Here is a 12960-nt window from a genome sequence, read left to right on the forward strand (position 1 = left end):
AAGGAAGACTGATGCACAGGTCTTAATAAGGGAATTAATTTTGAAACTTTGCTTGAAAAAAATTCTAGTCTGATATAATACTTGTTTAATAATTTCCAAAGCTGTAGGCTGATGCTCACTGAGAACTCCAGCCCTGCATTTACCTGCATTTGCAGATAAAATTAGATTCCCTACAGCATTTATGCTGGAAGGTGGTGTAGTTGCTGCACTGCTTCACGTGATACATGATGAGCAGTGCTTTTGTGGAGCTGCTGAAGACCTGAGGCAGCCTGGCTCTCTGAACCTTGTGTTAGTAACCTCAAGGTAACACAATATTTTTCTGTGGTTGTGACTTCTGGTTCATTTTTGGTCTCTTGTTACTTGCCTGAAGTTTCTGCAGTGGAAACTGGTCAGAATCTTGATTTTGGTCCAGTGCCTGAACAGCAGAGCATGCATTGCTTCCAGGCATATGTGCTCGGGTAACTGGAAAAAATCACTGAACTGCATTGCTCATTGTCCAGAAAACTGAAAAATGGGTGGAAACTGTTTCACAGCTGAGTAGTAAACCTGTCATGTCACTATCATTTTTTTTGAGTCATAAAAATCCATTTCTCCTGAGAGTGTCTCCTATGAATCTTTGTTTTCTAGTCACTTCCCACAAAATACCCGAAAAGCCTTTTATGTAAACCAAAACTGTGTTAAATAAAGTGGTGTCTCTTTCTCTTAGGTCTAAGTACCACTGATGGTTATAACAGTTTTTCCCTAACAAACCCATGCAATTCTATAGCTACATATAACCTACCAAAACTTTGTCATTTTTCCTATTATGCAATATGCATTTGCATTTAGTTTACGGCAGCATGAATTAAATGGGGAAATATCTTGTAAAGCATGGTTTGAGTTAGGATATTGTGTAAGCTTTGTGTAAATAAATAAATAAAAATTCCTGCCTTTTGGTCCACCTGCCTGCTTGCTTGGCGTACGGTTTTGTGCAATGCTTTTTCTGAAGATAGGTGGTAAATGTACAGTACTTCAAGTTCACAGTCTCTTCCCTAGTGTACCTTTGCACTGAGCTTCATTCCAAGACTTTCCTACCACATTCCTCCTAAGCAGAAAGGAACTAGTAAAGTGCTCTGTGAGATCATTAACCTCTGAGCTTAGTTTGCACAACCTTTAGTAGCTCATTCCCTGACTTCTCTGGAGGTGTTGGCTCAAAATGAGATTGTTCATAATCAAAAGTTTTATATAACATGTATACTTTAATTTTTGTAGAATCCAGGGTCTTGCTGGAGTCCATGGCAGGAAACTATACTTGTGACTCTGAGAACGGATGAGACGAGAGACATTCGCAAGGGAGGATTATGAAGGAGAGCAGATAAGACTAGTTAGATTTAATAAGCAGAATCATTAATGGTAGCAAAAATCAGATTTGTTGCCACCAACTGATGGTCAAAAAAGCCGATCAGTGAACCTCCTTGTGCATTTCTCCCCTCCTCTGCACCAGACTGCAGAGTTGCTCCTGAGGTCCTTGTTCAGCATCAGGTGGGTGCCTGCACTTTAAAGTCTGCATCTGGCGTTGTTGTTGTGTGGCACCATGTTTCTCTGGTGCTTCTGAGCTTTGCACATGAGGGTTGCTGGACTGGCGGTAATAGCAGCGGCATTTTGGATGCAACAGTAGGATGTCAAAGGTGTTGGCTGTTGGGAGCTGGCCCAGCTTCCTCTTGAAGCCAGACCTTACTGCTCCTATGGCTTTGTTGCAGGGCTTGAGGCATGCAGAATAAAGAGTGCAATTATTGCTCAAAAGGCTTTTATTTTATAGGAAGCCCAATGCTTAAGCTACAGACCGAGGTTACAATGAAGATATTGTATCTTCTAGAAATGCCCTTATGTAATTGCTGCTAAGAGACAACCTCTCTAAAACAGCCCTGAAGTAAACCCCATGCTTCAAAACGCTTTAATCTTTTCCCCACGCATTGTCACCCTTTCCTGAACTAGTAGCTCTTGCACTTCATTTTAGAAACTGAACCTGCCCCTTTGTAATATGAGAGAACCTATAACATCTACAGTGACCTGTAGCTGTACACTGTCTCATAGTCTTAGAAAGAGTCCAGTGGGTAAACCCTTGATTAGTTTGTTAAATCGCACATTTGTTCATCAAAACCAGTGAAAATGAGGTAAAACCTGGAATGTGCCCTGAAATCATAGTGTTTATGCGGAAGAGTTGTGTGATGGGCTTTGTAGGGACTAGCATGGGTGAACCTGAGAGACACAGTCATGCACTTCCCTGGGTCTTTGGGACTGGGTTGGTGTGGGGGTGGGTGGAAGTGTTGGTGGGTTGGGTTGGTTTTGGTTTTGGTTTTTTTCGGGACATAGGATGAGGACCTGTTAGATAAAGTCCCCTTGCTGCCTGAGGTTTTGGCACTCTGCTATTAAATTTCTTTTTGTTTTCCCTGAAACACAGGCTGGCTCAGAAATCAGTTCTGGTTTTGACTTTTGCTTTCATGTATTTTCTTTCAAAATTTATCAGAGAAACAAAACTCCTCATCACTGGTTCCAGTACACTGACAGTGGTTCATGAGCTGCCACTAAACATGAAAGATCTTTTATTCTTTCAGAAAATCCCAGTAGCAGCTCATGTCACTAATTGGTGGGAGCCAGAATCTCTTCATATGTCTTGCCCACAAAAGTCCCTGGAGAAGTTGGGGGGTTTATAGTACTGCAGTATCTTTAATGCAATTTTAAATGACAATGTCTCTCTGTTAAAGGCAGTAAAACTGTCAATGCTGTACTTGGACTTCAAATACTACTATTGTCATGTTTATTTAATGACAGCAGATAAAGCTTGTGCTGTTTCCAATGCAGATGTTTAGTTTCCAGAGAGATATGGCTTTTGAATACATCTGAATTTTCTATTATTGGATATTTAGGAACAGGTGGAGTCTTTAAATTTTTTGTTTCAACCCTAAAGAAGGCTTCAATATTTTGATGGTGAGAATATGTGGTAATACTCCATGAGGTATGCCTGAAACCTCACAGAGTGCACTAACCCTGAAAATAGTATTATCCTAATCTCTTTTCTTTTATTCTGTCAAATAGCTAGATGAGCATTTTAAAGAATTTTCCAGAATAGTTTAGTGTCTTCCTTTTCCTATTTGGAAGCTGTTCTGTAACTGTGTTCAGTCATTTCTGTGGTTAGAACAGAAGGGGATGTCTTTATTTTTAACCCTGTAATGTCATTTGCACTGGTGGCGTACCTCCCTTTCCCAAGGAGCAGTAATGCGCACAGGGCAGGCATTGATCTCTGGATGAGCCTGATACGACTTTAGAAAGTGACATATGAAAATTTCTGTACCAGATGCTTACTACAAATAGGAATAAAACTCATTTCACACCTTGTACTGGGTTTGATGCTTACCCCTCTTGGTCCCTTAGCAAGACAGGAGATCAAAACAATCCACAATATATGGTCCAAGGTATAAACAATAATGAGGATTATGTTAAAATGCCACTTAAAACCATTTCCTGAAGCCCAAGAAGCCCTCCAAAATATTGTAGTAAATTGTATGTGTTGAGGGTTGCCTCTGCTCTGTTATACAGCTGGCGTATGCCTGGGGCGTGAAGGCGACAGTGTGTTACACAAGTGCATCTCAGCAAAGAGGAATGTTTAAAAAGGCAGGAGTAAGGAAGGAAAACGGTCACAAACAGGAGAGCAAGGATCTGTTATGGGAAAATGATATATCATATTTCCTCACTCACACTGTGCCACTAGAACTGGTGGTTTTATGGATATTCTGGAGAAGCGGAGTGGAATAGGGATAACCTGTTTCTCGAGGTAATGGTGGTGTTGGATCTCCCTACAACAGAGTTCACAGTATTGCAACATGCAAACATCTTGGGACGATGCTTAGACATGACTAGTATATCTGTACTGTATGCAACACCAGTATTTGTCTTTTGCCTTAATTTCACGCGAGGCACCAAGGAGAAAAGACAAGAGCTCTGTCTATGAGTCAAAGAGACTCGATTCCAGAGGTCCAAGCGACACTGAGTTTTCCAGCAGTGAGATGATTGCTCAGGCCAGCCTAGGGATCGAGTAGAGAATCTTGTATCCAGCCCGGCAGCACTACGGAGACTTTCGTGGAGCATACTGCAACCTAAATGCACAAACTAGAATTTGTTTGAGCAAAACGTCTTCATCAGAAAGAAGGTAGATGGCGCATACTGCTGATTGAGTAGGTTTCTGTACCTGGTGAAGCGCAGAGCTGCCGTGCCAAGGTGGATGTGCTGCTGTTGACACAGGCGCCTCGGTGAGGAGTAGGTGCTCAGACGGAGCCTACCTCCTGCGCAGCCTAGTAGTGCATTCGAGACCTGCTGGTACAACCACAGCCACCTGGACTTGACACATGTACTCTTGAGCTTAACGGAGAGAAGTCATTTTTCTTTTAAAATACACATTTTTCACATCCCCTTAATATGTGAAGACATAGCCTGTCTTCTGTGTGGCAGAATTATTTGTGTATAGCCTGTCTCATTTAAAAAGAAATCATCTCTGTTATGAAAAGGCTAGAAGAGTATCCATTGATTGGACGGGTTCTAAAAATCTTTCCAAGCCAATTCACTGGCAACAAAATGAAGGGACAACGAATTTCCATGGTGATGCAGACTGAATCACTCTAGAGCAGTTGAAGAATGGATCCTGACCTGGGTGGGTGTTGTGTTTAAGTCCAGTAACCACGCAATCAGCAAGTACTCTTCATGCTATATATCCATAAAAAAAGCTTATTTTCATTCATGCTTGTTTTTTTTCTTTGCATTCTTTAGAAGCTTCAAAAGCTCTGGGTTTCACATGTAGTGGGTGGTATTGTGTTAAGAAGTATACAAAAATGTGCAGAACTGCAGCTGAACAAAAGACGCTCTCTTCCAAGAGCATTTGGCTTCTCCCAAGTTCAGTTGTTGGCGCAATTTGTTCTTTAGCCCAAATCTACTTTGAGAAAAAGTTATCCAGAAAAGTTTAATGAACTGAGATCAGTTTTTCTTTTTCAATAAAATGCCTTACCTAATTCAGTGATCTTAAGAGAAGAAAATAATGAGTCGTCATTTTCTGACATAAGGAAGAATTTTTACACTTCTACATCAGCTTATACATAGATATTGGAACTTTATAATGCTTAACATAACTTTTAAATGCTTGTTTTAAAGATGTGCATAGTAATCATCCTTAATATAAAAATAAACTGTTTATAAGATCTTTTGTTTTCCTCTATTTAAAATGGTTTTACTGGAGAGAGAAGTGTTTCTGTAATGAGTTAGTTAAACTGACTTGCTGGTTATGTTCCCTTTCACACACCTTAGAGTTAGGTAATATCTTTTCATAGTCTTTTTATTCTTAGAATGCTTTGTTTCTCATTTTGCATGAATTAGTCATTGAATGGAAATACATTTGACTACATAAAGAAATGAGCATACTGTGTACCTACAGAAGAGGCCTACACTAGTAACAGTAGTTTCACTCTTAACTAGGAACTTCCACCAGTTTTTTTGTTTGTGGTTTTTTTTCTCTAAGCCTAAGCAGAAAATGTTTTTTGTTTCAATATCATTCATCTAACAGTCTTAACATTGACATAATTGTCAAATTAGTTAGTAAGTCTGCAGTGGGTACAGTTTAAAAAACAACAACAAAAACAACCCAAAGCATTGAAATTATTGCCATTTTTTCAAATAAAATTGATTTTTATTTCCTCTGGCTTTTGAAAGATCTTTTCTTGTACAGAGTATTTTTTAACAAGCTGAATTATCTGTAGGATGTTGTACTGGACTTACTATTTGCCAGTGTCTTAAAGTAGAGAGGAGAGGCAAACTTGTGGAAGCCTGGGAGTTTTGAAACGGGTAACACTGAGTATACAGATTGGGATGGTCAAGGAAGACAAGTCTCTCACAGGATATAGGTGCACCTCCTCAGGGCTGTTTCATATTGATTTTTTTCAGCTCCCTGTGATTCATCCCACTATTTTTTTGTGCACACTCATTCATTTCCACAATAACTTCAGTTGTTGAGGATAAACATGTTAGAGCTTGCCTGGTCGGGAAACAGAGCATCTGATCTGTTTTGAGAATTACAGTGACGACCTTCTTAGCAAAGGTGGACCCCTTTGGGTGGACCCAAAGGTTTTGGACCCTGTCCCAAACCTAGAGTACAGCCCCGTGACTGTGGACATCTTCCCAGACCTGTGCGCTGAGGTCCAGATGCAGAGTGCCGCTCTGACAACAGCTATGGTTACCTACAGGATTTGGCCCTCTCGCTATAGAAAATAGGATAGCGTTGTTATCAGCTGATGAATTGTCCCTGAAAAAGTATTGGTGGTTTTGCTTCAGATCTGCTGAAGAGCTGCTGATGTGTTTATTGCAAAAAGGCCAGTAGACTTAGGAGGTAATTATACTGAATTTTGTGTGTTTTGAGTAATTTGTGAAAGCTTTCTAACTGTGGGACTTGCTGACCCAAGGAAATGTTAGTTTTTAGAGCAACATACTGTGTCAAAGTGTGCACATGAGGCATTTCTAAAATGATGCAGCTTGTGTAGTGCCCAAATACACAGGTCTCTGAATTATTTGCTGGAAAATGAGTTTGGATGCAGGGCAGGATGAGCAGAAGCCTGATTTTGGATGTATGCAATCCAGGAACACATAGTGGTGCAGCCCTTAACTTGACATTTGCAGGACAGATAACTAGTTCTTGAATTGCTTTATTATGTTGTACAGCATTTATGTTCAGACTCGATTTGTGTGTGTAATGTCTTAGTGTATTATATTAATGCATTGCTCTAAACTTTTGCTGACTAAAAAGGGCTGAAATCTGTTTTCCCATGAAAATGACGTAACAGTAGGAATGACTGTGTCGTCTTCTCTATAAGCTATGTTTCCACGTTTCATGAACTGCAAAGAACTATTCTTGCTTGGTTGGTTTTTTTTTTTCCTTAATACTATCAAGTGCAAGTTACAGATTTGCTACAGGAAAATAAGGCTTATGTTTAACAGTAGTTTTTTAAGTCTCTCTTGTATCTACCATTGCATACTAACTTTGGTGGAAAAGACTAAATAGAAGTGGGTGATGGGTTAAAATCTATTGTGCTACACTAACATGATGCTGTTTTGGATAACTGAATTTTCTAGAGAAGGTTAATACATTGGGTGTAAATCACTAAAGCATGGAATACAGTATTTTATGGAGAGTTTACCAGTTAAAATTAGAGATTACAAGGATTTGAGGAACAGTAAGGCAAGTAAGTTGGCTGTAACTTGGATGACAGTGAGCATCTCATGCAGGAACAAGCAGGAGATTACTGGATGCCTGCTGCTTTAACTGGTGACACTGTTACTGGGCATGTTTTAATGTAATTAGCTGATGTACTAAAGTTAAGAGAGAGCTTCAGTTAGAAAGAGTCTTCAGAGATTGGACCAAAACAAGTGAATGACAATGAGGACTGAAATAATAAATATTTAATGACCCAGATGGTACATCAGTCCAGATCCTCCTCTTGGGAAACAAGCAACAAGCGTCTCAAGTGTGTGAAGGGCACGGCTTGAGTGACAGGGAGCTGCTGGTATGATATGATTATAAGAAAGAAAAAGTAATCCTGAGATATATTGGGAAGGCCTTCTAGCAGAGAGGAAACCACTGCTGTGTTTGTAGGAAGGCCTGGAGCACTGTGTGGTTCAAGGTGCCTCTATTCAAGGATGGCAACTCCAAACTGATGGGGCAGAGGAGGGCTTCAAGGCTGCCTGTTGCCTTGATCATCCTCTTCAGAGAAGGGTAAGAGTTTGGCTTCTTCAACCTAATGCTCAACGGGCATGCGATAGCACTCTGAGTGTACTGAGGAGCAGGGAAGGTGCTGAAGCTGAAGAGCTCATTGTGGCACAAATGGACATAATCTTAGTAAATAGAAGCTGACAATCTTGGAACCTCATTCCTTTGCTTAGAGGTTTTCCTGAAACAGAATGACAGAGCAAGAGGTGGCAGATGGACCAAGGTCTACCCTGAGAGCAGGGGGAGGGCTTCTGCAGGGGACTGAACGGGCTGATACAGGAGTGTTTTCCTGGGCTATGTAGGGTGTCCCAAATCCTCCTGTGAGGCGTTGAACGAACAGTCATGTTCCAGTCCTTGGGAAAGGCAACGAACAAAAAGCCATAGCAGTTTCCAAATACTGTTGTGTGTTCAGCCAAGATGTTGAGTAATACATGGAACCAAGGAATGGGCTACCTAATCTATAGAGGTTAATCTGAGGTTGATGTATAAGGCTGCTGTAGGATTTTGCATGTTTGTTTTCCCTCTCAGCAAAATAAATTAATTTTGAAGAAGGTCTCTTGCATTCATTGTCACCACTTTGTTTTCGTTCATGGTTACTTTTTCATTCTTCCTCATGTGCGTGTTGTGTTTTTTCTTTCATAGAACAGTTCGTGTCTGGCTGAAGAGAGATAGTGGGCAGTACTGGCCAAGCATATACCATGCAATGCCATGTAAGTATAAGGAGATGTTTGCTATCTACTGTGTATTTGCAAAATGGCTTTTCTGGTTTTGATGAAGCTTCATGTTTATGATCATTTGCAAGCTTACCACTCCATATTAAATATTATTCTTGAACAATCCTTGTGGTTTCTGTGAAGCTTTACCAAGTTGCATGCTAATGCTTCTGAGAGGCATCAGGGATTACAGCACCATGAAGGATACAGACATGCTAGCAAGGGATGAGCATTTAATGCAAACATAGATTAAAAAATGTGGGAGCTCAAAATGTAGTCTTGCATTCTGTCACTAATGGAGTCCATAAAGCTTTGTAAGTCTCCAGTATAAATCACTCTGCCCTTCCTACTGCATGTGCTCAGTCCATTAGAGTGCGACGGTAAATGGTTTTATTTGGTAAGAACTTAATATCCTGTGGCAGCTAATATGATGGAGAGGATACTAGACAGGGAAGGCAGCTCTTCCAGTGAAGAAGCAGAATCATTTTACCCCTGCAAATAAATGTGGAAAACCAAATCTCCCTGATGGATCCCTCCAGTATGATCTGCTGTATGTCTCTTCTCCCAAAGAGAGTGTTAATGCTTTAAAAAAACCTGCAGATAGATGTCTATTTTTCGAAGAGGCAGTTGAAGAAATCACAGCCTTAGCTGTGTGTCATAACCCCTGTGTTGAGTGCAGGAGTTATAACTCCGCAGGTCACCAGCAGCAGGGGTATGTGGATGCTCCTCAGTCAGCTTCAGATATGCTGGGTTAACTTGTCTTTGGAAAGCTTATGAAGCTGACCTTAATTTAAATCCACAGACTGGGGAGCATTTATCAAGTCCCATGGAGGTATTCTTACTGTCTGGAGAAAGAATTACTTTAAGACAGCTAGATTTGGAAGAGACATCTGTCTCCATGATACGTAAAATATTTAATAGATATAAGTTTTAGTACCATAACATCAACTTGGGACCCTAGAGGGGCCATGGTGTTTGACTGCCTGCTCTAAGAAAGTGTTGATTTGGTAAAGAGGAGGATTCTTCTTCTTCCTTTGGTGATGGACTAGCTCATAAGAATATGTCAAGCCTCAAAGGTACTTTCTGCTCAAGATTTTGCACAAAAAGGTATTGGAAATGAGCTACTGATGTGGCAGTCTGTGGACCTCTGTCATGACCACTGGCAGTGGCCTGAGTTCCCTTGACCAAGAGGTTTGCTTTCCCCAGTCAAACTGCTATGAAATGGCTATTCTAGCAGTTTGGCGTTGATACTTCTCTTTTTCCATGTGGTGTTTTTGCATACATTTGCATTTTTAAATCTTGTTAGGTTCTCCTCTGGTCTTAGCAAGGCTGCATTATTGCCAGGAATAACAGCTTCACTGGAAGTGATCCACTCAAAGGGGGGACTATTTTAAAGCGCCTTCATAAATTTGAACACCTGACACTGCTCCTTCACTTGGAAGGCTGGTAAGCTTTTGAGCCATGAGATATTAAAATTATCCTGTGTTATTCACCAATTTCAAGAATGATCAGGTATAATTAATGACTGGAGCAATGCCAGTTACGTTGTTATGAGCCATGGCTTTAAGCGTGGAAATTGTAGGAAGGGCTCTGAGTCAGTCTCTGCACAAGTCTGGACTTTACTGGAAACGATCATTTTGTCTGTGTCTATGTGGATCACCTTTTTGGATGGTCCTCTGCTTTAGGTTCGAACGACTGCCCAGAGGTTCTTTACGTAAAAATATAGTAGGCATGATGGTGCCTTTGTGCAGCTTAGCAAGCTGTGAGTGGCAGTCCAACCTATAGATACCCCATTGGCATGACTCGTGACTTTGGTTATGGTGGTGCAGGATGTACACCATTTTATGATTTGATATCAGTTAGCCCTATTAACTGAGTCTGTGCCTTGGGTACTCTGGGAGATGAGGAGGATGAGGAGCTGGGCTGAGTCAGCCATCTGCTTTGTTCAAGCTCTGCACCCAAATGGGGCCATCAGTGCATTCTGAACATGAAATCCATTAAATACCTGGAAAAAAAGATCAAGATTGTAGATCTCTTCTGAGTAGGGACACTTGCTGCTGTTTAGAGGTGGGATTTCCCCAATTACAAAGTTTTATGCCCTGCCTATGGGTGTTTCTGTGGTTGGAAAATTCTGGACAACACGGTGGCTACATTTTTGATCATCTCCTCTAGCCAATGAGAAAGGAAGAGCTGAGACTATTATACACACTGTAATTCTGTTAGTAAGGCAAAAAAGGTAAGCTGGAAACCTGGCTAACGTGCCTCCTTCACACCAGCGTTGTCTCAACAACTCTATTAACAGCAGACCTCTGACTAACATATTAACCCTCCTCATGGTTAGATGTGTACCCTTGGTTATACATGTGTAACAGGTTATAGAGGTGTAACCATGGTTAGATGTGTGAGTTTTGGGTAGTGTCTGTACAGGAGAAAAAAAACCAACTTAGACACAAAAAAGGGAAAGCAATTTTAGTCAAGAGAAGTAAGCTTTTGCCAAAAAAAAAAAAAAAAAAAAAAGCCACACCAGAAGACCCAAACCCAACCAAACAAAAACATCTCACAGATGTGGAACGGAGTAAAGGCTTTACTGTAGTGAGCAACAGTGGAGTATCCAGTCTTTGAGGCAGATAATACACTGTCTGTCTTATGATGGTTTTCATAGCTAACACTGCTTTGAATGGGAGGGTAAAAAAACTGCAAAGCAAAACATGCTCCTTCAGTCTTAAACTATGCCACTTTTAGGCACTTCAAAGGGGGGGGTCCCTGAAACTGCAAGTACAAAGTTTGTATTTCTCTTCTACTTGTGTCAGCCTCTAATAGAGGTGGCACACTGTTGAGAGCATGAAGTATATAATTGGGCTTTTCCCCCATAATTCATTTTCCAAAGGCTAAAATCAGTGTGTATTTGCCCTGTATTTAAGATAAAGACTACAGCCAGACTTCTGCATCAGGAACATCCTGCCTGTCCTCTGTAAAGTATCTGAATGTCATCTTATTTTCACTAAAGTGTAAGCTGCTGCAGTCTCGTTACAACTGGCATCACTTTAACTACATTAGTGTAGCTAGTGTGGATATAATTTTAGTGCTGACATAATGATTTTTCCAAGAGCACGTGTTACGGAAGAATTCCCTTAGGAAAATGATTATAGCAAAATAAGTATCTTTATACTGCTGTGACTGTGTACACACAGGTCTGGAATTTAGAAGTGACTTTTTTTGTAATCAGCGCGTGTCAAGCAGTTGCTTGCACCTTTTATGTCTGAAGTGTTTTAGGCTATTTGGGAAAAGCATACTTTAAATAGCTAATTTACCTGAGAGTTTTTCTCTGCGAGCTGTTCATTGCCTTCAGAGTTACTAGTAGCTCTTTCAGTGTACGCACAGTGTCTAGCGTTTGAAAGCTGATATGTGGAATACGCCCGTTCTGGCATTAAATGCCTTTAAAAGGATTTGATGTTTATTCTGCTTAGAATTGCCTTTTTTTCTGTCTGTTTTTCCTACAACTGTCTTATTCTGCTACAACCCTAGAAGCCTCAATATAATAGTAAAGCATCACCATCCAAAGGGACAATTCGAGTTTGCCTTTTCTGAGGGAGAGATGTGGGAAGGAGCAATTTTGTCGCTGTTAGTAGCCCTAATTTAAGTGTTTCCATTCTGGCAATTTCCTTGAACTGAAGCCTTTTCTTTGATTTAATTCAGTCAACCCTTCCAGGAAAGAAATAAATTGAGATGCCTGCCTGGATGTGGGTCTGGTAGGCTTTTTGCTTGCCATTGGTTGTTGGGAGTCAATACTGTATGTAGAACAAGTTTTGTTAAACAGTCAGCATAGACTCTCCTTCATATAGTTTTCCTGCCAACTAAACTATCGAGGAAGGTTTGCTGAGCTATGGACTGTTTAATCCTAGGTGAGACATTACACAAATTGAGAATATACCAGATACACAGTACTGCAAAAAAGAGGACTCCAAGCTTGTTAGTAACAAAAACACTGCGAATAATCACAATGGAGAGTGGAAACCAGGAGAGGGGGAAAAAAGCAGAACTAAAAGCACATCTGACTGTACTCCATATTTATCACAAGAATATGTTTTAAAAACCACTCTTATCACTATCGAAGGAGCAAGAATGCCTGCCCCCCTAGCTGCAGTTGGCAATTGCTGCTGAAAAATAGTTCCTGAAGGTTTCTTTTGGGACAGCAGGACTTCTAGCTGCATGCTGCTGTGTTAAGCAGTAAAAACAATCCCTGCCTTCTGAATGCAACTTCACAATTTCTCAGTTAAACCAAGCATAGGTCTTGAATTCTTGCAAGAAAATTCTGGGTTTACCCTTGATGCGAAACTTGGCTGATCCTCGAGGGAGCGTAGTATGACTGACTTGTGTGCAATTTAAGAGTATATCCTGATATTTACTAGAGTAATAGTGATACAATAAAACAATGGCTAGCTTTCAATAAAATCTTTTATTTTGGCC

General features: G+C 40.6%; 1 protein-coding gene across 5 annotated transcripts in view; it reads left to right on the forward strand.

The window, feature by feature from the left end:
* Positions 1-12960, forward strand: part of WDFY2 (WD repeat and FYVE domain containing 2) — a 72707-nt gene that overhangs the window by 25280 nt on the left and 34467 nt on the right. For all 5 annotated transcript variants that reach the window (XR_012652958.1, XR_012652961.1, XR_012652959.1 and 2 more), the window contains exon 2: positions 8423-8490. Coding sequence is in view for 1 of the 5 variants with exons in the window: in XM_075046284.1 (XP_074902385.1) it covers positions 8423-8490 (68 nt within the window). In the remaining 4 variants the exon portion in view is untranslated. The remainder of the gene's footprint in view (positions 1-8422; positions 8491-12960) is intronic.

Source organism: Buteo buteo, chromosome 14 (assembly GCF_964188355.1).
Source record: "Buteo buteo chromosome 14, bButBut1.hap1.1, whole genome shotgun sequence".
NCBI classification, from domain to species: Eukaryota; Metazoa; Chordata; class Aves; order Accipitriformes; family Accipitridae; genus Buteo; species Buteo buteo.